General features: G+C 45.8%; 1 protein-coding gene across 1 annotated transcript in view; it reads left to right on the top strand.

Annotated features, from left to right (window-relative positions):
• The window catches only part of HOOK1 (hook microtubule tethering protein 1), a 116,786-nt gene that overhangs the window by 29,854 nt on the left and 59,581 nt on the right, over positions 1 to 27,351 (top strand). Inside the window, exons 2-5 of the mRNA XM_073593855.1 lie at positions 13,871 to 13,956; positions 16,353 to 16,425; positions 19,492 to 19,542; positions 21,427 to 21,559. Coding sequence (XP_073449956.1) covers positions 13,871 to 13,956; positions 16,353 to 16,425; positions 19,492 to 19,542; positions 21,427 to 21,559 — 343 coding nt within the window. The remainder of the gene's footprint in view (positions 1 to 13,870; positions 13,957 to 16,352; positions 16,426 to 19,491; positions 19,543 to 21,426; positions 21,560 to 27,351) is intronic.

Below are 27,351 nucleotides of genomic sequence, written 5' to 3'. Positions count from 1 at the left end.
ACGGGAGGTGTGAACGTTGAGGAACCGCCCCGTTCTAGTTACATAATCCCATTCTTGGTGTCTTGAAATCTACATAGGTGTTAATTTCTCGGTGTACATGGCGGAAGGTGGGAAATGTTGTCAACTCTCTGCGTAGAGATGTGAAAACAGCACGATATGTGGAGCAAGGAACACAGTCCAGCAACAAGGAACGCAGATATCTCAGGTGCTTTCAAAGTTTGCAGCTACCTAGATAGTAGAGATGTGCTGGATGGAAAATGTGTTTCATTTTGTATTCCTTTGTTAAGTAAATCATTTTGTTGCGTCACATTCATTGTGTTGGTGCTGCTTCACACTGGGGCGGCTTCAAAGTTGTGCGCCTCTGAAGCCGCCCCATACAGCGTGACTCCAGCGCGGCTTGCAAATTAATTCTGTAATAGAAGTCAATGCAAGCCGCTCCGAAGTCGCCCCCCAAAGTAGTGCAGGAACTTGTTTCTAAGTCGGGGCGACTTGAGTCGCTCTGATTAGAACAGTTCCATTGCACTGCATGGAGCGCGACTTGTCAGTCGGTTTAGTGGCCTGACCGGTCGCCTTAGTGTGAACCAGGACTTAGAACGGCTTGTTATCGGAATTCATTTCATATATTGATTATTCTGGATCGATTCATATTTTCAGAAGGTTTTTTGGAAGATTGACTTTTTCCGTTTTAACGTGTTAATTTGTTATTTTGGGAGATTACTTATGTACTCTGAGTTATCCCTGCTAGTCCGACCCACAAAGAGAAATGGAAAGAGCTGATTGGACGATATCGACTGGAGTCATGTGCATACAAAAGTAACAAATGGAATAAAATTAATGTTGGAATTATATATATGAATCCATACATACATATATATATATATATGTGTATTTTTTTTTTTAGCAGGGATCCTACAGGATAAAATGGCGCTTGTTGCAATATTTTATGTCACACTGTATTTGCGCAGCGGTCTTTCAAACGCAATTTTTGGGGAAAAAATACACTTTAATGAATAATAAAAAAAAACACATTAAAATTTGCCCAATTTTTTTTTTTTGTATAATGTGAAAGATTACGCCGAGTAAATAGATACCTAACATGTCATGCTTTAAAATTGTGCACACTCGTAGAAATGCGACAAACTACGGTACTTAAAAATCTCCCATGGGCGACGCTTTAAATTTTTTTTACAGGTTACCTGTTTAGAGTTACAGAGGAGGTCTAGTGCTAGAATTATTTCTCTTGCTCTGACGATCGCGGCGATACCTCACATATGTGGTTTGAACACCGTTTACATATGCGGACGCGACTTACTTATTTATTTTCCTTTTTATTTTTACACTGTCCCTTTTATTTATTTTGGATCACTTTTTTTCCTATTACAAGAAATGTAAACACCCCTTGTGATAGAAATAAGGATGACAGGTCCTTTTTTTATTGGGAGATCTGGGGTCAAAAAGACCCCAGATCTCTCATTTTACCTTTAAAAACAAAAGAAATTTTTTTTTTTATGACACTGACTTTAAAAAAAATTAAAAAAATCATCTCTTTAAGCCTGAGAACCATAAATGACGCCGGAGGTCGCTCCAGTCCTACAAGGTCCTAGAACTGAGTGGGGGGAGCCCATCTTGCCCTCACTCGACTTCCTGCCCATCCATCGAATGGATCGAATCGTTTCCAGGTTTACCGACGGCTCCGGTAAACCCGGAAACGACCTAAAAGCGGCGGGAGGGGGCACCTCTTCCACCGCCTCTAAAATTGATCCCGTGGCAAATCCGCCGCCGGGGTCACTTTTATCTGACGCGGAATCGCACACAGAACAAAAATCCTGGGTTTAACCCCCGGTATTAAACGTCAAAATAATTATGTAAACGTACTGTGGGTGGTCGGCACAGTCAACAGCTAGGAGGACAGTAGGGCACAAAATGTGACTTCTTATTCTTAGATGTTGGGGGACCTCTCGGCGTTGATGGCAATCTATAACAACCGTTTCCTTAAACAAGTGGGAACATTTCAATCTTTTACATAAAAGCATACAGGATTCAGATCTTCACATCAACCTTCCCGGCCAGTTACAAGAGCCTTGGCCTCCTGGAAGTTCTCATTATCTCTAGGAGGTCAAATGTAGCCAATGTTCTGAATTGGACCATCACTCGTTGTCACAGGGCCCTTTATATCTGATGTACTGAGCCTGAGAATACATTTCAAATCTGTGAATTCAGCCAGCTGATCGGTATAATTTTTTAGGTTATGTACATGTGACTCTTGGCATCTGTTGGACAAGGATGAGTGTATACAGAGGACTCGTAGAACCGGTTCTGGTGGCTCCTGGGTGTGTTTACAGTCTGAAAGAGGATGCAGTTTAGAGGAACTAATTGTAATCAGAAGATTCCAAAGTGTGAATTACATTCATTATTGAAATATTTACTCCGCAGAGTGTTCGTTCGGGATTTGCGTTCCCCAACCACTCCTCTGCATTGAATGACAGGCGTGGAGTATAGTGGGAGGCCATAACATACAATAAATAAACCTTTTCTGTCTTTTTGTTTTTTTTTTTTTTTGTTTTAACAAAAAAACTACAGTGCCTTGCAAAAGTATTCACCCCCCTTGGCATTTTTCATGTTTTGATGCCTCACAACCTGGAATTAACATGGATTGTTTGAGGGTTTGCATCATTTAATTTAAAGAACATGCCCACAACTTTTAATTTTTTTTTTTTTTATTGTGAAGCAAACACCACGTACAGTAGGACAAAGTAACAGAAAAAGTGCATAACTATTCACCCCCCTAAAGTCAATACTTTCTAGAGCCACCTTTTGCGGCTATCACAGCTCCAAGTCGCTTTGGTTAAGTCTCTATGAGCTTGCCACATCTTACCACTGAGATTTTTGCCCATTCCTCCTTGCAAAACTGCCCCAGCTCATTCAAGTTGGATGGTTTGCGCTTGTGAACAGCAATCTTTAAGTCTGACCCCAGATTTTCTATTGGATTGAGGTCTGGGCTTTGACTAGGGCCATTCCAACACATTTACATGTTTCCCCTTCAATCACTCAAGTGTTGCTTTAGCAGTGTGTTTGGGGTCATTGTCCTGCTGGAAGGTCAACCTCCGTCCTAGCCTCAAATCACACACAGAGTGGTACAGGTTTTGCTCAAGAATATCCCTGTATTTAGCACCATCCATCTTTCCTTCAACTCTGACCAGTTTCCCAGTCCCAACTGCTGAAAAACATCCCCACAGCATGATGCTGCCACCACCATGTTTCACAGTGGGGATGGTGTTCTTTGGGTGATGTGATGTGTTGGGTTTGCGCCAGACTTAGCGTTTTCTTTGATGGCCAAAAAGTTCAATTTTAGTCTCATCAGACCAGAGCACCTTCCTCCATACATTTTGGGAGTCTCCCACATGCCTTTTCACAAACTCAAAACGTGCCATTTTGTTTTGTGCTGAAAGTAATGTCTTTCTTCTGGCCACTCTGCCATAAAGCCCAACTCTATGGAGCGTACGGCTTATTGTCGTCCTATGTACAGATACTCCAGTCTCTGCTGTGGAACTCTGCAGCTCCTCCAGGGTTACCTTAGGTCTCTGTGCTGCCTCTCTGATTAATGCCCTCCTTGCCCGGTCCATGAGTTTTGGTGTGCGGCCGTCTCTTGGCAGGTTTGCTGTTGTGCCATGTTCTTTCCATTTGGTTATGATAGATTTGATGGTGCTCCCAGGGACCATCAAAGATTTGGATATTTTTTTATAACCTAACCCTGACTTGTACTTCTCAACAACATTGTCCCTTACTTGTTTGGAGAGTTCCTTGGTCTTCATGGCAGTGTTTGGGTAGTGGTGCCTCTTGCTTAGGTGTTGCAGCCTCTGGGGCCTTTCAAAAAGGTGTGTATATGTAATGACAGATCATGTGACACTTAGATTGCACACAGGTGGACATCATTTCACTAATTATGTGACTACTGAAGGTAATTGGTTGCAATACATACACACATGCCAATTATCAGATTTTTAGTTCTGAAAAATAGTTTTATGTATATATTTTTCTAATTTTACTTCCCCAACTTAGACTATTGTGTTCTGATCCATCACATATAATTCAGATTTAAAAAAACATTGAACTAAAGGCTGTAATGTAACAAAATAGGTAAAAAGCCAAGGGGGGGGAATACTTTTGCAAGGCACTGTATATTAAGTTTTAACAAAACACTACAAACAACATTTTCTCTATCAGGCACAGAATAAAAGTTTAGATGGTATGATATAGCACATCACAGCCCATGTATATAGTCACAGTAGACTAGACCAGGGGGTCTTCAAACTTTCTAAACAATGGACAGTTTACTGTCCTTCAGACTTTTGGGGGACCCAACTGTTGCCATTGGAAATAGAAAATGTCCCAGCATCAGTGGGAGTAAACAATGCCCCATCATTGGTGTCATTTGGTGGGAAGAATCATGCTCCATCATTGGTGTCACTGAGAGGAACTGTGCCCCATTGTTGGTGTCAGTGGGGGAATTATGCTCCAATTTTAGTGTCAGAGGATGAAAAATTGCCCCAAGGGCTAGATAAAAAACAAAATGAATACTCCTAAGCGGACTTTATAGGCACTTACGTATTTAAACATGGAAACAAATCATGGTCGGGGGGAGTTTTCCATCACTGCTTTTTCGATCCATCCCCAACACAGAGGAATATAAAACCTCTGTGGGGCTACTGATACGCAACTTTTGAGACACAGATTTTAAATTTCATTGGGATGTTCATCTGTGACAAATCTGTGTCCAGAAACCCCATAATCCAAGCATAACGCCCAGTATTGTCCTTCACCCGACGCGTTTCAGTTTATTTCCTTTTCCTCAGGGGTGTTTTGTTAGGAAACAGATTGTACGTCTATAACATTATAAAAAAATATTTAAATATCACCAAACCTAATTTGTTTTCAATAGAGTTTTTTTAACAGATACAATATCCAATATCTGGTAGACTTACCTATAATAGGGTGGTGTCACAGATGAACTTTCCATTGAACTATCTTTGAAATCAAGGAGAATGTAAAAAGGACTGTGTTTTAAAAGTTGCGTTTCAGTAGCCCCTTAGAGGTTTTATATTCCTCTGTGTTGGGGATGAATCAAAGAAGCAGTGACGGCGAACTCCCCCCGACCATGAGATTTTGGACAAATAAGAGCACTGAGGCCAAAGACTGAGAAAGGCGACCTAGAAATGGAAAATATCAATAATGTATATCCTACTATTTGGGGTAAAAAATATACCAAGATGTTGAGACTAAAGACATACTACCGGATTCGTGTAGTAGTCCAAGGTAGGGACATAAAGGCTCTTTTAGGATGTATAGAAGTCTTTTTAAGCCTGCCAGTGACCTACTGTATGTCACAAATAGCAAGTAAGCTATATGATGATCTCGGAATGCATAGAAATTAGACAATTATTGCATAAAAATACATTTATTTCATGTGTCCCCAATAGGGATCAAAAGTCCCCAAGGAGACACATGAAATTATAGTCAGATATAGAAAATAAGTATATGTACTTTGTCCATCCGGTGGATAGGGTGAGAAAGACAGCCCTCACATCCAGTCCAACAACACGGCATTAAAGGACCAAAGCCTAAATTTATTTTATTTGAAGGAAATTGCTATACAGAAAGGCAAACAAAGGACATAGGGAACGGAGTTCCACTGAATATGCATTTACATGCAAAAATATAAAGAAAAGAGATTTTAACTGACAGTAATTGAAGTTTTAGTAAATACCTTGGGGAATTCGTTCAGCCACAGGAGCACAGCATTCTGACATCCAGCTTCCTCAGAGCGGATGTCAGAAGTGTGCTGCCATGTGGGTTATATCTGATTGCCAATCTATCACCCATCGCAGCTGTGTTCGGATGGAGGCAGATGGGCGCACACCTTCCATCTGGTCTCCTTAGCTGCGCGTGCATCGCCCTGCCCTGAACTGCGCATACGCGGAGCGTCAGCGCGGCGGAATGGCGCGATGCGCACACAGCCCACCATCACATAACGCTTCAACAGCGGACTGCGCATGTACGCTGGAGTGGCAAGGTGGAGGACAGGCACGCCTGAACCCCGGAAATCCACCACGGATTACCTAGCCCGGACGGCTTAGTGTGCCCGGTGATTTAGATGTCCATCCAGGGGGAGGAGAGATCAGCTGTCACCCACAGTCGATCACGATATGCATATACCATATTAAGGCCTTTTTTTTTTTAACAGCCCATAAACTCCACTATGTTATCCTATGTGTCCATGCACACATGGACGTTTTTGAACTTTTACCAGCAGTGGAGTTTATTGGCTGTTTCCTGAACGCCATAAAATCGCGTTCAGGAGTCGTTTTTCTGACCATAAAAAAACGCCAAATGCTCATAAACGCTGATAAACGCTCAAAAACGTGCCTCACCAGCGGTTTTTAACATTTTTGATCCATTGGGAAAGAAAAAAAAAAAAAAAAAAAACGCTAATGCGGAAAAACGCTAAAAAACTTTAAAAAGCATTGAAAGAAAAGATTCCTAGGGGTGCACTCAACCCCAACCTTTCCCCCTATTTCTTCTTTTATTCTTCTTCTGCTCCCTTGATCCTTAACTCTCCTTCTCCCCACATTCATCAGCTCACGTAGGTTCTCCTGTCTGGTGTTGTTGCCCTCGCAGCATTGGCAAAGCATCAAGAAGCGATAGTGGCATTGCTACTTGTAAGTGGGGGGGGCTGGGGTGTCGGAAGCCTCTCGTCCGCAGAATTGATCCCATACGGGGTGGACGGGCGGGCTCCTGGCGCCGCAGCCTCTCTACAAAGAATACATAAGTGATAAGGTAATGATTCTAGGGCACTAAAATATAAGGACAGACAGATGTAGAACTGATATACTCACCAATAAAAATGTTGCATCTTGCTATATGTATTGTGTGTAGACCATGTTGGCCGAGCTTTGTTCTTCTAATCTTTTCTACATTGTTGTTTATATTTGAGAAATATGTATTGTATATTTTTCATACACTATATTCAATAAATATATTGGAAAGAAAGAAAAAGCATTGAAAGACTCACTGCAAAACTACTGCCGTTTTTATAACCTTACTTTAACGTCCAGTGTGCATGGAGCCTTAGTGATACCAGTCCAAGGTATTGTATTTGACCCAAAAAAGTTGAAAAAATGCACTTAAGAAGCAGTAAAAAAGGAGAAGGTATGTCGTGAAGAGTGAGAATCAAGGATTGGTACCAGCCCTTCACTTCTCCATACCTCCAGATGAGAAACCCTCCAAGAAAGGTTTGAAGCAAATCGCTTTGTTTAGTCCTGGTGCCCTTAAATTGTGGATCCATCGCAGCTCCATTTGAAGGAGGACTTTAATCCAGTCCCCCCCCTCTGGGACTGGGGTGGATACCATCCAAGATGAGGAATTCAATTTTTGGAAATGTTCCTGCATGTACCAGCTTGGTATGGCGACCGAGTGGTAGATCCTGATTTGATGTTTGCTGGATAAAAGCAAGCAAAGGGCCACAATTTGGAGACCACTGGACTAGATTAAAAGGTATGAGCATTTATAGAAAAGCAAACTTTGTAATATTGGGTACACTCCAAAAGCAGCCAAAAGGATACGAGGTGAGCGTTAAGGTAGGGTATAAAGAATGGGTAGGGAGGGAAAACGGACAAGGGAAATTTCAGCCCCACTCTCAGCAAATGAACCTGCGGGGTAGCACATTTACTTTAATAATAAGTAATTGTCAGCAGTTGCAGTTCACGTTTTATAGAGTCCTTCAACCCATGCCGCCCAGATAGTAATATCTCGTTTCTTTAATTCTGTTCTGTTTTCTGGGAGTCCCTACCCTGGCCCACCATCTACCCAACCAAGGCCTATTCACGGCACAGTAACAGTGCCTGCTAGTTGCCTACCTCCCCATACCCCTCCCCAGCAGTACCTACCAATCCATGCTCCCTTGCCGCATCCCAGCTCTCCCCCAAAATAGCTCTCATGGGGTGTGATCTTCCTATTCCATGTGGGGAGGGGCAGTGGCATCATCCACCTCAGTAAGCTATGACACTGGAGCTTACCCTCAGTGGACTCCTGCAGTGGGTAGGCAGCATAGCGCATGTATAGGTAAGTATACCTTGCTGTGGGGGGGGGGGGTTGGGAGGTGTGGGCTATCCACATACTCTGTCCCTATGCCCAGCCTGGGAAGGGGACAGTTGCCTCTTTAACCTCCCTGGCGGTTTTCCCGAGTGTGGCTCGGGGTTAAAATTCAGTCCCATTAGCGGTAATCCCCGAGCCACACTCGGGATTACAGTGCAGGATCCTGGTGCGGCGTTACTTACCTTGTCCCATCCTGCGATGTCCCCCGCAGTGTCCGTGGGCTTTGTCTCCGAAGCCTCTCCTTGCCAGGCTTGCCAGGCTCCGTTCCCTGTGAGCGTCGCGACGCATGGGGGGCGGAGCCTGGCGGCAAATTCAAAAAATTTTAAAAATCATAACACATACAGTACTGTAATCTTACAGATTACAGTACTGTATGAAATCATTTCACATCCCTTTTGTCCCCAGTGCTTTGTCCAATGCCCTGCATGCAGTTTTATATGATATATACTGTTCTTTCTGCCTGGAAACTGGAGATTGTCCATAGCAACCAAAAAGTGTCCCTTTACGTCAAAAGTGGCTTTAGACCAGCTAGAAAACAGTGATAGTAAATTAGAACACTTGCAGAATTGAGCGATAGTAAATCGTGGGGAAATTTGTTTTATTATTATTAATATATATATATATTTTTTTTTTAATTATTTATTTTTATTTATTATAATATTATAATTTATGTTTTTGTGTTTCAAACTTTATCATACCCGGGATATCTACTAGACTCTTGTTTGGACAGATTTAAATGTGTTATTGTTAAGAATTACAGGCCTACAATATAAAATGCCAAATTTCCATGCAAAATAATTGTACCGCTTTCAGCACCTAAAATCCAAAATAATCATACCGCCAGGGAGGTTAAAGTGTATCTAAAGCCAAACCTTTCCTTTTTGATGTAGTAGGGAAGGGTTAGCACCTCGACCAAGTTCCAATTGCTGTCTTTGTCTGGGTTAGTGAGATTTATCCTCTTTTTTTTTTTTTTGTCCCGATGACCATTGTGAGTTGTCAACCAGAACAGAAATGGAGGGATAGTGTTCCAATGGGGACACTTGTTGCAGTGACAGCTAAGAGAGGATTTCCCTGACTTTGGAGAGTATGTCTGTGAAGGTTCTCATTTATCCAGGTCATGATAAAGCTAGTAGTATTCACAATAAATTGGACTTGTTATATAATATTAAAGATGTTTCAAAGCTTATCCAAACATTGGGGGGGGGGGAGAAGACATTCTATGGGTCAAGACTCAGCGGTCTTTCTAGCCGATAAGGAAAAGGGGTAGGAGTGTACATTTTTAGGCCTGAAAGAAATCACCTACGTCAGACTGGAGCAACCATCTCTGAACAGAGGTGGGAACCTTCGAAAAACATATTTTTTTCACATGAAATGAGAGTGTCTGTGAAGGTTCTCATTTATCTAGGTCATGATAAAGCTAGTAGTATTCACTATAAATTGGACTTGTTATATAATGTTAAAGATGTTTCGAAGCTCATCCCAACATTGGTGGGGAAAGAGGACATTCTATGGGTCTTTCCAACTGATAAGGAAAAGGGGTAGGAGTGCACATTTTTAGGCCTGAAAGAAATCATCTACCTCAGACTGGAGCAACCATCTCTGAACAGAGGTGGGAACTTTCAAGAAACATATTTTTTTCACATGAAATGCTGTTTTAACGTCTCTACCCCGGAGAATTGACAATTCACACCATCAGCCTTGTAAATTGAGGAAATAACACCTGGCAGCAAGGATGGGATTGTATAACTAGAAGAGAATGGTTCCACAACATTCACACCTCCCATCCTGTTCTTGGACAACCAACATCTGCATTGACACATTCCATGATGATTGGATTAAGGCGTCGGGACAACCCGTGTGGATATAAAAGTCCAGTTGAATGTGGCTTGGATAAGCTACAAACTGTATTCAACATTACAGAACCAGGCCAGATAAATGTGACCAACTACTAGCTAATTGTGGAGAGTTTTCTATAGAAAGTAAAGGGAAGACTCAAGGGACATTGTTGGCAAAAATGTAGGGGTTTTAGGCGCATGAGCACACTTGAGCGATTTTCTGCTTGAAGCTTGTAAAATGCTCTACAAGCCAAAATCCCAATTATTTCAATGGCCCCTGTTCACATATGAGCGTTCTGTTGCCTGAAGCAAAACGCCTGTCTCTCAAAAGTACATGAGCTTCTTTTTTGGCAGATTACAAGCGTTTATGGCCCCATAGACTTTAATAGAAGGGCCTAAAAACACGTGACTTGATCGTTTTACAAGCGTTTTGTCACGCGCTTTCTGCTCAAACAGCAGCTCTCCACCCCTAATTTCTCCCCCCTATTGCTTTCTATTGGCTAAACAAAAATGCCTGAAGCTGTAAAACGCTTGTAATGCACTTCCAAAAACGCTCAAACTCTCAAATAAACTCCTGAAAGTCGCTCTGCTCAGGTGTGAACGGAGCCTTAACCCTTTCGTACTGTATCCAAAACCTAGTGATCATTACATCTATATGACCTTTTTGGACATTCTGTTCTCAAATCATGAGCATTAATATGGAGTTGGTCCCCCTTTTGTAACCAACTCCTTCCTCCTGGGAAGAAAATAGAGAATATTAGGTTAGTAGAGCATTTTTCTAAAAGTTAATTGCCCTGGACCTTGTGTGCCCAGATGCTGTGTTAGCAGTCTGCGGCAGTAGTTCTTCCTGCTTTCTGTACAGAGATCTTTTTAAATCGGAGATTAGAGACCTCTGCCCTTAGAACTATGATAAAACACAGCCAGCATGGAAGTTCTAGATGCCAGGCTTTAAATCATATTTACTTAGCTGTGAGACACCATAAAAACAGAGCAATGTGCATGTCACGGGTACAAAGACACCTTGGTATTCGTAGTCGTAGTCTTGGTATTCATAGTAGACTAGAATTTGCAAAAGCCTATAGGATCCTAAAGACCTACAAAGATAGCTGGATGTGTATGCATGATCTGACTGATTTGCCTTCGAGCTCCAGTATCTGGTGGTAGGGGGTGGAGGAGGAGAGCACCTGGCCTGACAGATACTGCCAGTGTTATTTATCACTGTGGATAGTAGTTATCTGACATCTTCCAAGCTGTCCGACCGATTCGTCCTCCTGAGAGCAGGTGGCCATGCATAGGGCCTTTAAACTTGACATCATGGGCCATGTATGGGACCCTTAAACTTGACATCATTGTTTATCATCGTGGATAGTAGTGATCTGACATCGTCCAACATGTCCGACTGATTCACCCCCCTGAGAGCAGGTGGCCATGCATGGGGGACCTTAAACGTGAGATCATTGGCCATGCATGGTGGCCCTTATACTTGACACTATTGGCCAAGCAAGGGGACCCTTGAACTTGACATCATTGACTATTAAACATTGTGGATAGTACTGATCTGACATCTTCCAACCTGACTGATCAATTCACCCCCCTAAGAGCAGGTGGCAATGCATAGGGCGTTTTTAAACTTGGATATGGGCCATGCATGAGAGCCCTTATACTTAACATCATTGGTCATGCATAGGGGACCTTATACTTGACATCATTGGCCATGCATGAGGACCATTTTAATTAACATCATTGGCCATGCATGAAGGCCCTTATACTTTACATCATGGGTGCTCAACCTGTGGCCCTCCAGCTGTTGTGGAACTACAAGTCCCATCATGACCCTGCCTTTGGGATTCATGCTTGTAACTGTCAGTGGCTTGCAATGCCTCATGGGACTTGTAGTTCTGCATCAGCTGGAGGGCCACAGGTTGAGCATCCATGCTTTACATTATTGGCCACACATTGGGGCCCTTATACTTAACATCACTGGCCACGCATTGGGGCCCTTATACTTAAAATCATTGGCTATGCATGGGGGCTCTAAAACTTGACATCATTGGCCATGCATGGGGGCTCTTATACTTGAAATCATTGGCTATGCATTGGGGCCCTTATACTTGACATCATTGGCCATGCATGGGGGGCCCTTATACTTGACACCATTGACCACGCATTGGGTACCTTATACTTGACATCATTGACCATACATGGGGGCTCTTAAGCTGGACATCATTGGCCAAATATGGCACATTTAATGTATGTGATCTCATGTCTCTAATAATTGAACCTGCGATCAGAGTAGAGAGCGTTGATAGCATCATACTGTATCCACTATGCTAGTGTTGTGTATAATCTTAAGGCTGAGCCCCAGCATCAAACTTTTCCGTTGCCCCCAACCTTCCTCTCTCCATCTAAAGCAGTGGTTCTCAACCTGGGGGTCGGGACCCCCTCGGGGGTTGAATGATGATTTGCCAGGGGTCACCAAATCCTGGGCTGTTCCTGAACCTGGCACCTCTCTCCCAGTCTTTTTGCGGCCACCCAGCGGGGCTGTCCCTGGAGCCTGTGGCTGCCCAGCAGGGCTGTCCCTGGAGCCTGTGGCCGCCCAGCAGGGCTGTCCCTGGAGCCTGTGGCCGCCCAGCAGGGCTGATCCCTGGAGCCCGCGGCTGCCCACTTAGCCTCTTCGCAGCCACCCATTCAGTTCACGGCATGGCTGGGGGGCAGAGACTAAAGGTCAGCTGACTGGTGTGGAATGTTGAGTGGGAGGGACTGGAGGAGACCCTATCTCCTTATTTCGGCATAGGTGTCACTGCTACGAGACATCACAAAGTCAGAGACACAGAGAAGCTGGAGAGCCCTTATACTTACTACCTGTGATTATAGTTGCCATTAAAAGTCCCCACTACAGTTCTCAGATCAGCAGATGACCTTGATCAAGAGCACCTAAGTTGGCTGATCAGAACTTCCCCCAGCATTGCCACTCATCCCATTCCCCCCACCAAGGAGTAAGAGAAGGAAAGAGAGAAAGAATAAGAGAACAAGAAACACGGCTAGAGAGGGATTGGGGGGGGGGGGGGGAATTGTATAGAGACAGATAAAAGGGAAAGAAAGGAGAACAGAGAGAGAGAGAGTGGTACATCCTAAAATGTACCATAAGGGGTTTTAATACTGTACCAGTGGAAGGGACTCAGGGAGCGCTAAATGTCCGTGGGTTAGGGGCGCAAATTACTTGTCTTGCCTTTGGTGCTGACAACCCACGCTATGAAAATAATTTTACTGTTAGGGATCCCCACAACTTGGGAAATTTTATCAAGGGGTCACGGCACTAGGAAGGTTGAGAACCACTGCATTAGAAGGTAAGCTCCTAGGGTGCACTGAATGGTTTGGTTTGGTGTCCTTTGCATATTGATGTGGAATATGTCACTCTTACATTCATGTATAATAATATACTGTAGTTAATAGTTTGGACAAAGTTATGTAAAAATCTTGAGCCACTGAGTATATTCCAATAGCCAGTAACCATCTTAAAGGGTCATGTCATCAAAATAGCAGTCTGGTATAAGTGTTCTCTCCTCGGTGTGGAGATATGACCTTCATGGTCTGTTTAGAAAAAACGTTGACATTGACTTCTTGTCTCCCGGAATGACTTCAGACCTGTAATAATAATAATAAAATCATCATTAGAGTGTGCAATATATTTGTTAGGGACATTAGATTGTAAGCTCTGCTGTGGTAGGGATTTATATGATTGGAGAACACTTTATAAAGATCTACCACCTAATATGGGTGCTATACAGATGTGGTAAGTGAGATGGAGAACGATACATTTGTCAGGTATGTAATATTTTCTTTTCTCTGTCGGAGTTTGATGTCGTTATTTTCTCTCGTTACAGTTGCAGACATTTAACATCAGCGCTCCATTTAAGACGATCGAAGACCTTAGCAATGGGGTGGCCATGGCGCAAGCACTCCACCAGATGTAAGCGACACCTTCCCCACCCATCCGATTACCATACTCGCCAATATTACCATTTTCAGGAATATGTTTGGGTTTGTTAATAAAGGATTTACTGGGAAATCCACCCACTAAAGGGGGTGCTTTGAAAAAAGTCCTTCTGTCAAGCACTGACGCATAGTTATTGGCGGTGGACTCTCCAATGCCTCTGGTGACCAGGATTGGATGGCGGCAGGGAGGTTGACCCTTCAACATTGGGGGGGATATTTTGAGAGGGGTTTCCCCCCGAAAAACTGGATGTCCCCTGTTAAAGCACCAATATCTCATTGCTGATGGGCAGTAGGGTCTTTAGCACCAAAGTACTGATGCCCCATTGGTGACAAGCACAGGGATCTTCAACACCCCTGGTGCTCAGAAACGGGTTCCTGAAAGAGGGGTGGATTATATACCTTTCATCATTGGGGGGATGGTGCTTTTGCTTTCCACCCAAGACTAAAAGTCTCCTGTAAAAGCACCGATACCCTGTTGCTGATGGGCAATGGGGTCTTCGCCCCAAAGCACTGACACCCCAATGGTGACAAGTATGAGGCTTTACAAGAGTTGTGGATTACATACCTTTCAGCATTGGGTGCAGTGCTTTGAGAGAGGTTCCCCCCAGAAATGTGATTCCTCTGTCAAGGCACTTATATCCGGCTGCTGATAGACAAATGGGGTCTTCAGTACTGACGCCCCAATGGTAACAAGCACCAGGCTCTTTGACACTGCCAGTACTCAGGAGAGGGTGTCGGTGACAGGCATGGATTATATAGCCTTTAGCATTGGGGAGTGGTGTTTTGAGAGGGGTCCCCCCCAAAAAAGGGAGGAACCCTGTCAAAGCACCAATATCTCTTTGCTGATGGGCAGTGATGTTCTTTAGCACCAAAGCACTGACACCCACGTGGTTGCAAGCATCAGGCTGGCAAGAGGGGTGCACTATATGTCCATCAGCATTGGGTGCAGTGCTTTGAGAGCCCCCCCCCTATAAAATGGAGGTCCCTTGTCAAAGCACCAATCTCTCCTTGCTGATGGGCAGTGGGGGTTTTTGGCACTAAAGTACTGATTCCCCCTTGGTGACAAGCACTTTTCGACACCCCCAGGGCTCAGAGAGAGAGATGCCAGCAAGAGGGTTGATTATATTCCTTTTATCATTGGGGGGGGGGGTGCTTTGAGGGGTTACCCCCAAAAATGAAGGTCTCCTGTCAAAGCATCTATACCCCATTCCTGATGGGAAAAAAAAAGCACTGACACCCCAGTGGTAGCAAGTATCGGGCTCTTCAGTACCCCCAGTCTCGGGAAGAGGGGTGGATTAAATGCCTTTAAGAACTGGGGGCAGTATTTGGGAGGGGTTTTCCCGAAAATGGGAGTCCCTTGTCAAAGCACTGATACCCTGTTGCTTATGGGCAATGGTATCTTCAGCATCAAAGCACCAGGCTCTTTGACAGCCCTGGGCCGGTAGGAGGGATAGATTATATGCCCTTCTACATTGGTGTCAGTGCTTTGAGAGGGGTTCCCCCTAGAAATTTCAGTCCCCTGTAAAAGCATAGATATCCCATTGCTGATGGGTAACAAGCACCAGGTTCTTTGACACCCCCGGTACTCAGGAGAGGGTTTCGGCAAGAGGGGTGGATTATACGGCCTTTGGCATTGGGGGGGGGTGGTGTTTTAAGAGGGGTTCCCCCCCCAAAATGAAGGCCTCCTGTCAAAGTACCAATACCCTATTGCTGATGGGCAGTGGGGTCTTTGCACCAAAGCACTGAAATCACATTGGTGACATTAGGCTCTTCAGCACCCCCCAGTGCTGGTAGGAGGGGTGGATTATATGCCCTTCAGAATTGGGGGCAGTGCTTGGGAGGGGTTTTCCCCAAAGATGGGGGTCACCGATACCCTATTGCTGATGAACAATGGGGAAAGCACAAGGCTCATTGACACCCCTGGGCCAGGAAGATGGGTAGATTATATGGCCTTCAGCATTGGTGGCAGTGCTTTGAGAGGGGTCCCCCCCTCAGGAATTGCAGTCCCCTGTGAAAGCACTGATACCCCATTGCTGATGGGTTTTGGTGTCCTCAGCACCAAAGCACTGACACCAAAGTGGTGACCAACACCCCTGGTGCTCAGTAGATGGTGCTGGCAAGAGGGGTGGATTATATGCTCTTCAGGATTGGTGGATGTGCTTTAGGGAAGAGGGGTTCCAATGCAAAAGCAGTGATGTCCCTTTGCAGGTAGGCATCAGGCACTTTAGTACCCCTGTTGGGTTGGGGGTGGGATTCTTATTTGCCACCTACCCTGCCCCCCATGGAGTCACTTGTCAAAGGGAATAGTTTATAAATATGTGCCAGTCACAGTGATGTAGAGACTGATGTTTCATCTCTTGTCCATTGTAGCGATGGCGCTTGGTTTACCGAGTCTTGGCTGGGACGAATAAAAGACGACGTCGGGGATAATCGAAGGATAAAGGTAAATATGATTTCTTTTTTCATGTTTGCAAGCTTCCTCTTCCTTTTTTTGTTTAATGTAGAGATTTACCGATTAGCCAATAGCAGAAGTAACTAGTAGATTAGCCTCACCGGGAGTACATTGTTTCAGAATCAGCCGCACAGGGAGTGCATGGTTTTAAAATCAGCTGCACAAGAAGTGCATTGTTTTAGCCTATGAGAGTGGTCTTAACTGGTCCGACACAAGTCGGTCCGACTTTGAAAATGCTCCCTGCACTACTTTGGTCCAACTTTGATCTTACTTCAGCCCATTGAACATCACTGAAGTCGGATCAAAGTCGGATCGCCGTCTTGACTGATCCGACTTTGGCATGCGACTTGTGCTGTGATGATCTTGAAGGGGAACTCCACGCCAAAATAATAAAAAAAAAAAAAAAAAACAGCATGGGATCCCCCTCTAAGAGCATACAAGGCCCTTCGGTCTGGTGTGGATTTTAAAAAACGGCGTGGGGGTCCCCCCCAAAATTCATACCAGACCCTTATCCGAGCACACAGCCTGGCAGGTCAGGAAAGGGGTGGGGACGAGCGTGCGCCCCCCCCCCCCCCAAAGCACCTTGTCCCCATGTTGATGAGGACAAGGGCCTCTTCCCGACAACCCTGGTTTCCGGGGTCTGTGGGCGGGGATTTTACCGGAATCTGGAAGCCCCCCTAACCAGGTGGGCCCCCAGATCCCGGCCCCCCACCCTATGTGAATGAGTATGGGGTATTGTACCCCTACCCATTGACCTAAAAAAAAAAGTGTCAAAAATAAAACACAGTACACAGGTTTTTAAAGTAATTTATTAAGCAGCTCCGTCGTCTCTTCCAACGTCTCCCCTCTCCGCCTCTTTTGCCTCCTCCGCTGACGTCTTCTGTCTTTGCCGGTTCTTCTCTCCTCTCTGGGTCTTCTCAGCTCTCTCTCCGGTTCTTCTCCCTCTGTCCGCTGTCTTCTGCCAGGTCTCCTCCACTGTCTTCTCGCTCTTTTGCCGGGTCTTTTCCGCTGTCTTCTCCCTCTGTTCTTCTTCCGATGCTGACACAACGCTCTCTCCCGCTCTAATCCTGGGTGCGCAGTGTGCCCCTACTTATATCGGCATGGGGCGGGGTCACCAGGTGATGTCATCCTGAGGCTCCACCCCTTATGATGTCACCACCCATCATGCCTTGACCCAATGCATATATAAGTAGTGGCTCACCACGCACCCAGAATTAGAGCGGGAGAGAGAGTCGAATCAACATCGGAAGAAGAACAGAGGGAGAAGACAACGGAGGACACCCGGCAGAAGACAGTGGACAGAGGGAGAAGATCTGGAGAGAGAGCGGAGAAGAATCGGAGTGGGGAGAAGACCCGGAGAGAGAGCGGAGAAGACCCGGAGAGAGAGCGGAGAAGACCCGGAGAGAGAGCGGAGAAGACCCGGAGAGAGAGCTGAGAAGACCCAGAGAGAGAGCGGAGAAGAATCGGAGTGGGGAGAAGAACCGGAGAGAGAGCGGAGAAGAATCGGAGAGGGGAGAAGAACCGGTAGAGGCAGAAGACATCAGCGGAGGAGGCAGAAGAGCCAGAGAGGGGAGAAGAGATCGGAAGAGACGGCGGAGCTGCTTAATAAATTAATTTAAAAACCTGTGTACTGCGTTTTATTTTTGACACTTTTTTTTTAGGTGAATGGGTAGGGGTACAATGTACCCCATACTTATTCACATAGGGTGGGGGGCCGGGATCTGGGGGCCCCCTTGTTAAAGGGGGGGCTTACAGATTCCAATAAAACCCCCGCCCACAGACCCCGAAAACCAACGGCCAGGGTTGTTGGGAAGAGGCCCTTGTGCTCATCAGCATGGGGACGAGGTGCTTTGGGGTACCCTGCCCAAAAGCACCCAACCCCCCCCCCATGTTGAGGGAATGCGGCCTGGCATGGTTCAGGAGGGGGGGGGGGGGCTCGCTCGTCCCCACCCCCTTTCCTGACCAGCCAGGCTGTGTGCTCATGTAAGGATCTGGTATGGATTTTGGGGGGGGGGGACCGTTTTTTCGGCGTGGAGGTTCCCCTTAAAATCCATACCAGACCGAAGGGCCTGGAATGCTCTTGGAGGGGGAAACCATGCTGTTTTTTTTTTTTTTTTTTTTTTTTTTAATTTGGCGTGGGAGTTCCCCCTAAACATTCATAACAGACGTTGTGCCTGGTATTGTCAGGGATCAAAATCAGATCCCTGTTCATTGAAGTCGGAGGCATGTCGGACTTCAAGTCGCAACGCAAAGTCAGATCCAAAGTGGTCCGACTGTCGTGTTGTACTAGTGTGAGCCCGGCCTCAAACCTGGAAAATGATTGGCTACCATGCACAGCTGTACCAGATTTTGCACTCTTCAGTTTTAGCGAATCTCCGACTTGCATTGTGAGAAGGAGCAGTAAAGTACAACCACTGTGTGGCACTGGAAAGAAGGAAGCAGAGTCTATGTATGTAATGTAATATCTGCTGTTCTTATCTGCTTCTATAATTACAAACAAGACAGAAACAAGTTTAAAAATATACATAAGACCAGTGCTAGGACGAGGTCTTTTGGCACCCAAGGTGCACCCGCAAAATGACTTCTTCATTGGTATAGGTTGCAGGCTTAGCCCATTTTGCGCCCTCCACCTGCTGAACAGCCCTAGGCAGTTGCCACTGCTGCCTACCCCTCAGCCCAGCCCCAGATAAGCCTATTCGTATGCAGCTGATCTCTCTTCTACGTAATATTAATTTTAAAGTCCATACATTCCGTTCACGCTCTGACCATTGCAGGGTGCCTTTGTCTGCTCTTGAATCTCGGCCTTTGTCTGTCCCGTCTCCTAGCACTATTCAAACAGGACCGGCGATCTTATGACAGCAGACCGATTGTGAGCCGATGAATCTTAAACAGATGCAAATATTGAGCTATGAAAATGACTTGTGTACAGACTGCGGGGAAACTGTTATAAATAGAGGCTGTTTATTCTGGGTATTAGCAGTATATGGGTTGTATAATGATCTGTCCGGGGCGTCTAATGCCGTGTTTTGAGTTTAATCTCCTCTTTTGTTTGTTTAGATTAACAATCTGAAGAAGATTCTTCAAGGAATTGTGGATTATTACAAAGAGGTAAGGTGGGACGCACACGGCGTCAGACATGGGAGATCATTCAGGGACCGCAGCTAGGGCGGTGCAAAGGGTCAGGGTCACCGTTAGAAATCATGGGGCCCCACACAGACTACTCTGTAGGGCCACATATGTATTTCAACAGCGTATTCCGTAGTTTTTTTTGAGTTTCAAGGGTAAAATACAAAAATCTGGTTGCTATTGGTAACCTCATAATTTTTTTTCTTTATATCAGTTTATTTAAAGCTGAGGTTATTTTTTTTGCTGTTATTGATCCCTGCCTCCTCCCTACATCATACATGCTAATAAGATGTTTAAATAAAATCTTTATTATTTTTTTTTAAAATACTTTTTTCAAAATTTTATTTCCAGTGATATCATCACTGGTTCTCTTTTCTTTGCTATGCAATGCAGGCAGATCATGGCTGGTGGGAGGAGCCGGTAGTGTCCTGTACACAGCTTCCTGAAAACATCACAGCACCTTGTCTCAGTACTCCTCTCAGTCCTGATACAAGCAGTGGGCTGGCTCTTGGGAGGAGTTATGCAAATATGAAAATTCCTTGATGGGTGGGTGTCAATCTGGACAAGTGGGCGTTCCTAGGCAGGCTGTATTTGCATGGAGACCGCCCTATGTAATGTCACATGTGATGCTGAGCCTCCATGATGGAATGAAAGGGGTGGGCCAGGGAAAGTCAGGTTGGGGAAGAAAGGGGTAGATGATGCTGGACCTCAATTCAAGAACTGAAATACAATGAATGAAAGGGATGGGCCAGAGGACTAGATGATGCTGGATGTCCTCAAGCCAGGAAATGAGCTCTGTCTGATTTTCTGTAGCTTCTAATGAATGAAAGGGGCGGGTCAGGACCAGTAAGACTGGGAAGGAAAAAGTTAGACTAGTGGTCGTCAAACTGCGGCTTGGGACACCTCCCACTAACACCACCAATGATGGGGCACTATTCTTCCCACTGACCCCACCAATAGGGGCATAATTTCTGCCACTGACACCAACACTGAGACCCTATTCTTCCCACTGACACCAATGATGGGGCACTATTCCTCCCACTGTCACCAATGATGGGGCACTATTCCTCCCACTGATACCAATGATGGGGCACTATTCCTTCCACTGTCACCAATGATGGGGCACTATTCCTCCCACTGTCACCAATGATGGGGCACTATTCCTCCCACTGTCACCAATGATGGGGCACTATTCCGCCCACTGTCACCAATGATGGGGCACTATTCTTCCCACTGATACCAATGATGGGGCACTATTCCTCCCACTGACACCAATGATGGGGCACCATTTTTCCCACTGATTCCAATGATGGACCACTATTCCTTCCACTGACACAAATAATGGGGCAGTATTCCTCCTATTGATACCAATGATGGGACACTATTCCTCCCACTGACACCAATGATGGGGTACTATTCCTCCTATTGATACCAATGATGGGGCACTATTCTTCCCACTGACACCAATGATGGGGCACTATTCCTCCCACTTATACAAATGATGGGGCATTATTTACTCCCACTGACACAGGACATTTTCTATCCCCACTGGCCACAGTCCGGCCCCCCTAAAGTCTGAAGGACACTAAACTGCCCCTTTGTTTAGAAAGTTTGGATACCCCTGAGCTGGATGATGTTGGACGTCCTCCAGCCAGGGATTGAGGCGGGGCTCTATCTGATTTGCTGAAGCTTCTAATGCACATGGTGAGAAGCTCACAGTGTGCAGTGAAATCAGAGTAAAGCCATTTCAGTCCAGGAGAGGAGGCGGTACAACTGAAGGGAAGGCCGGAGGTCGGTGATATGGAGCCCCAACAACCATCTTTTGAGTCTTTTCGTTCTCCTAATCTATGTGTACAATGTCCGCAGGTTCTGGAGCAGCTCATCTCCGAATTCCTCCTTCCCGATCTCGGCCAGATTGCAGAAAATGCGGACCCGACGGAAATGGGGCGACTGTTACAGCTGATTCTGGGGTGCGCCATTAACTGTGATAGGAAGCAAGGTAAGGACCGAGCCCATGACAGCGACATCAGCCCGACACCCAGGAGGAACATCTCCGTGTATCCCGAGACTTCTCACCCACATCGGTATTGTTTTATGACCTTTGACTGAGACTTCTCACCCTGGAAGGAAGTCCGTCTGTTCCTGCTGATGGTGTTATTGTATTAACGGAAAGCGTTGTGAACATTCGATCATTTTATAATCAGAGAAAAATAAAAATAAACGGACTGATTGCTGTTCCAAGTGACATTAAACTTACTGACATAAGAGAGCACTCTGATGGGGGACACTGATATAAGTGGAGAACTGTGATGGGGACACTGATGTAAGGGGGGGACTCAGATGGTGACCCTGACATAAGGGGGGATTCTAATAGGGGCCCTGACATAGGGGGGAGGGGTGATGTAAGGGAGGACTTTGATATAATGGGGGGCTCAGATGGGCAGCCTGATGTAAGGGAGGACTTTGATGTAAGGGGAACTCTGTTGGAGACACTGAGGTAAGGGGGACTCTAATGGGGACTCGGATGTAAGGGGGATTTAGATGGTGACCCTGACATAAGGGGAGGCTCTAATGGGGACCCTGACATAAGAGGAGGCTCTAATGGGGACCCTGACATAAGAGGAGGCTCTAATGGGGCCCCTGACATAAGGGGAGGCTCTAATGGGGACACTGACATAAGGGGAGACTCTAATGGGGACCCTGACATAAGGGGAGACTCTAATGGGGACACTGACATAAGGGGAGACTCTAATGGGGACACTGACATAAGGGGAGACTCTAATGGGGACACTGACATGAGGGGAGGCTCTAATGGGGACACTGACATAAGGGGAGACTCTAATGGGGACACTGACATAAGGGGAGACTCTAATGGGGACACTGACATGAGGGGAGGCTCTAATGGGGACACTGACATAAGGGGAGGCTCTAATGGGGACCCTGACATGAGGGGAGGCTCTAATGGGGACCCTGACATGAGGGGAGGCTCTAATGGGGACCCTGACATAAGGGGAGGCTCTAAAGGGGACTCTGACATAAGGGGAGGCTCTAAAGGGGACCCTGATATAAGGAGAGGCTCTAATGGGGACCCTGATATAAGGGGGGCTCTAATGGGGACCCTGATGTAAGGGGGGACTTGGATGGGCACCCTGATGTAAGACGGGACACTGATGTAAGGGGGTGCTCAGATGGGGACACTGATGTAAGGGGGTGCTCAGATGGGGACACTGATGTAAGTGGTGAACTCTGACAGGGACTCAGATGTAAGTGGGGACTCAGATGGTGATCCGGACATAAGGGGGGACACTAATAGGGACCCTGACATAAGGGGGGGGGGGGTGCTTTAATGGAAATCCTTTGTATGTAAGGACTTTTATATAAGGGGCCGCTCTGATGGGGACTGTAAGGGGAGACTCTCATGGGCACTCTGATGTAAGGGAGGACTTTGATGAAGGGGGGACTCTGATGGAGACTCGAATGTAAGGGGAGACTCTAATGGGGACCCTGATGTAGGGGACAACTTTCATGTAAGGGAGGACTTGGGGACTTGGATGGGCACCCTGATGCAAGATGGGACTCTGATGTAAGGGGGTGTTTAGATAGGGACACTGATATAATTGGAGAACTCTGATGGGGGGGGGGCACTGATGTAAGGGGGACTCAGATGGTGACCCTGACGTAAGGGGGGGGGGCTTTAATGGAGACCTTGATTTACAGAAGGACTTTGATATAAGGGGCCACTCTGGTGGGGACTTAGATGTAAGGGGGGACTCTAATGGGGACCCTGATGTAAGGGAGGACTTTGATGAAAGGGGGACTCTGATGGAGACTCAAATGTAAGGAGAGACTCTAATGGGGACCCTGATGTTGGGGACAACTTTCATGTAAGGGGGGACTTGGATGGGCACCCTGATGCAAGATGGGACTCTGATGTAAGGGGGTGTTTAGATAGGGACACTGATATAATTGGAGAACTCTGATGGGAGGCACTGATGTAAGGGGGGACTCAGATGGCGACCCTGACATAAAGGGGGGCTCTAATGGGGACCCTAATATAAGGGAGGACTTTGATATAGGGGGGACATTGATGGGAAGCCCTACATAAGGGTGGAGACATTTATTGGTATGGGGGGACTCCGTCCTAAAGGGGACTCTGATAGGGACCCTGGTGTAAAAGGGTGGGGACCCGTATATTGGGGGGGGGGGGGGGGGGGACTCTGATGGGAATCTTTTTCATCCCACAAATATTTGTAAAATATATAATGGTGACCCCCCATACTGAAACATTTGGATACCCAGCTCTATAGGATCATTTTTAAGGCATTAATCTACTATTGATTCTTTTTATATGTATATAACCTCTAACAATACATTTTTGCCCCCCCCTTTTGGTCTGTAAAATATTCAGTTGAAAGAGTTTTGTTATCTCTGCTTTTAAAAAAAAATAAAGTTTTCATCCTGCCAGGAATCCAGTGAGCTGACACATTCCTATGGTGAGCTAACAATACATTGTCTCTGTTGCACTTACATTTTAAGCATCGTTATCAGCCCTGCCCAGGCTACTTCTGTGGACTACAGAACACTTTCTGCTATCTTATGGAGATGAGATGATGGGGGGAGGTGTTCTGTAGTCCTAACACGCTTACTGTCCCTGGGCGACAATCCTGCTCCTCCATAGACACAGTAGAGTGAGTGAGCGTTGTCAGCCTAGGACTGGAAGTGTGTTACTGGCAGGATTATTAGGTGACAAGAAAAGGAATAACAGCCTGAAAAATAGAAAAGGAATGCGGCCTCCACATCTTACTAAGTTACAATATAAATCATTCTTGTTCCTGGGTTTGGAATCACTTGAATTAGTGAAGTTATCCTTTAAATCCCTTCCCACCTGGGATAATACATCCTCCCCGATCCCGCAGTCTTTTCTCTGACATGGTCCCAGCCGCCTTCTTTTCACCCCGTACACGTGCGCCGCGGCCCAACGGGCGGCACAGTGGTGTAGTGGGTAGCACTCTCACCTAGCAGTAAGAAGGGTCGCTGGTTCGAATCCCAACCACAACACTACCTGCCTGGAGTTTGCATGTTCTCCCTGTGCCTGTGTGGGTTTCCTCCGGGTACTCCGGTTTCCTCCCACACTCCAAAGACATGCTGGTAGGTTAATTGGCTCCTGTCTAAATTGTCCCTAGTATGTATGAATGTGAGTTAGGGACCTTAGATTGTAAGCCCCTTGAGGGTAGGGACTGATGTGAATGTACAATGTAAAGCGCTGCGTATATTGATGGCGCTATATAAGTACCTGAAATAAATAAATAAATAAACTCATTCCTATAGGTAGCCATACTCACGGCGGCCTCTGGTGGTCCCTCGGGGTACCGCTTACTAATAGGAATGAATGAGGCCCGCAGAGCACATATGCAGCATGAAGAGGAGCCGGCTGGGAGCTTGTTCTGGGGGGAAAGGTTGCTGGATCAGGGAGGATGGGGGGCTGGGGGGGATTTATTAAAGGAAAACTTCAGTAGCTGAAGGGGGGGGGGAGGATTTGTTAAAGGACAATTTAAATACCTGTAAGTGAAGTTTAGATTTTGTAGTACAGTGGTGGACACTTCAGCCATTGTAGACCTCTAAGACCACAGTCTAGCAGCGGTTAGGGTAAGCCATCTGCCAGGGAGGTATTATAGTTTTTTTTTTATTTTTAGTGTATTTTATTCTGCTCCATCCCTTGACACATCGGGGAGATTTACTAACAAGGCAAATAGACTCTGCACTTTGCAAGTGCAGTTGCACTCTTTAAATACAAAAAGGAGGTTTATGGAAGGGACTCTTGGAAAAGGCGCCACTATGACAAATATATATAAAAATACAAATATAATTTTATTTAATACAATCTTAAGACACTACAAAAACACATGCAACAGTAAATGCAAAATTTGCACAGGATGATAGGACTTTCTTCATACAAGGATTAGCTCTAGATCCTCAAAAAGTGTGGGTATTCCTACGCGTTTCGACTCAAGGGTCTTCGTCTGGGGGGGTTCTCAAGAGCAAACAGATTGAACAACTGTTACATATGGCAGAGAACACATGCATGCAAGAGCACCAGGATCCCTCCAAAGCCTCCATAAGTAGAAAACAATTCAAAGGACATAAACTAAAATTGCACATTGCGCGTGGATAATGGAAATTACCACCGTTGTGCAGCATAGAGTGGGGAGATGAATCAAGAGTACTTGGCTGTTGGGGAAACCCCTCACAACCTCCCTGGTAAATTTGTTGATGCTTATTCCCCGCATCCAATTTGCAGTAGCAGGAGATTTCGACCAACTCTCTATGGAGCCGGTTCACATATCTCAGCAGCGGGTCCGGTGTGTGTCTTTTGGTCCGTTTCAGGTCCGAATGCAGCCAAAATTTAGGCTGAAATTGGACCTGAAATGTTGAACCAGGACACACCAAACCCCCGGATGGGAGCCGCTTGTGGCTCATATGTGAACACAGCCTTAAAGCGTATTCCAGCCGAAATGTTATTTTTTTTTAAAAGTCAGCAGCTGCAAACACTGTAGCTGCTGAGTTTAACCATTTCAGCCCCGGAAGAATTTACCCCTTCCTGACCAGAGCACTTTTTTTCGGCACTGCGTCGCTTTAACTGAAAATTGCGCGGTCGTGCGACACTGTACCCAAACAAAATTGAAATCCTTTTTTTTCCCACAAATAGAGCTTTCTTTTGGTGGTATTTGATCACCTCTGCGGTTTTTATCTTTTGAGCTATAAACAACAAAAAAATAGCGACAATTTTGAAAAAAAAAAACGCAATATTTTTTTCTTTTTTGCTATAATAAATCTCCCCAAAAAATATATATTTTTTTTTTTTTTCCTCAGTTTAAGCCGATACGTATTCTACATATTTTCGGTAAAAAAAAATCGCAATAAGCGTTTATTGATTGGTTTGCGCAAAAGTTATACCGTCTATAAAATAGGGGATAGTTTTATGGCATTTTTATTGATAATTTTTTTTTTACTAGTAATGGCGGTGATCAGTGATTTTTATCGTGACTGCGACATTATGGCAGACACATCGGACAATTTTGACACATTTTTGGGACCATTGGCATTAATACAGCGATCAATGCTAAAAAATTGCATTGATTACTGTAAAAATGTCACTGGCAGTGAAGAGGTTAACCACTAGGTGGCGCTGTAGGGGTTAAGTGTGTCCTAGGGAGTGTTTCTAACTGTGGGGGGGAGGGGCTGTGTGTGACACATCACTGATCGCCGCTCCCAATCACAGGGAGCAGAGATTAGTGACCGTGTCACTAGGCAGAACAGGGAAATGCTTGTTTACATTAGCATCTCCCCGTTCTTCCTCACCGTGAGGCGATTGCGGGTATCCCCGCGGACATCGGGTCAGCGGGACCCGCGACTGTGGCCACGGAGCTCCCAGCGGGCGCGCGTGCGCGCCGCCTCTTAAAGGGCAACGTACAGGTACGTTAATCTGCCTGTATGTGCCCTTCTGCCGCAGTATATCTGCGTGAGGCGGTCAGAAAGCGGTTAATAAGGACACTTACCTCTCCAGGGAGCCTGCGATGTCGGCCCCCTGATTCGTCCATCAGATCGGGTACAGGCACCGCCATTCCAACTAAAGAAAACCGGCAGTGGAGCCTTGCAGCTTCACTTTCGGTTTCCGACTGCGCATGCGCAAGTCCGACTGTGCTTTGTGAATGGCCAGCTTGTTCTCTGAGGCACACACAGGTCCCAGAAGACCACGGGGGGGGGGGGGGGGGGGGCTCGCCGCAGAAGAGG

The sequence above is a fragment of the Aquarana catesbeiana genome, linkage group LG07, assembly GCF_042186555.1.
Source record: "Aquarana catesbeiana isolate 2022-GZ linkage group LG07, ASM4218655v1, whole genome shotgun sequence".
In the NCBI taxonomy this organism is placed as follows: domain Eukaryota; kingdom Metazoa; phylum Chordata; class Amphibia; order Anura; family Ranidae; genus Aquarana; species Aquarana catesbeiana.
This window is presented reverse-complemented; position numbering and strand designations above follow the sequence as displayed.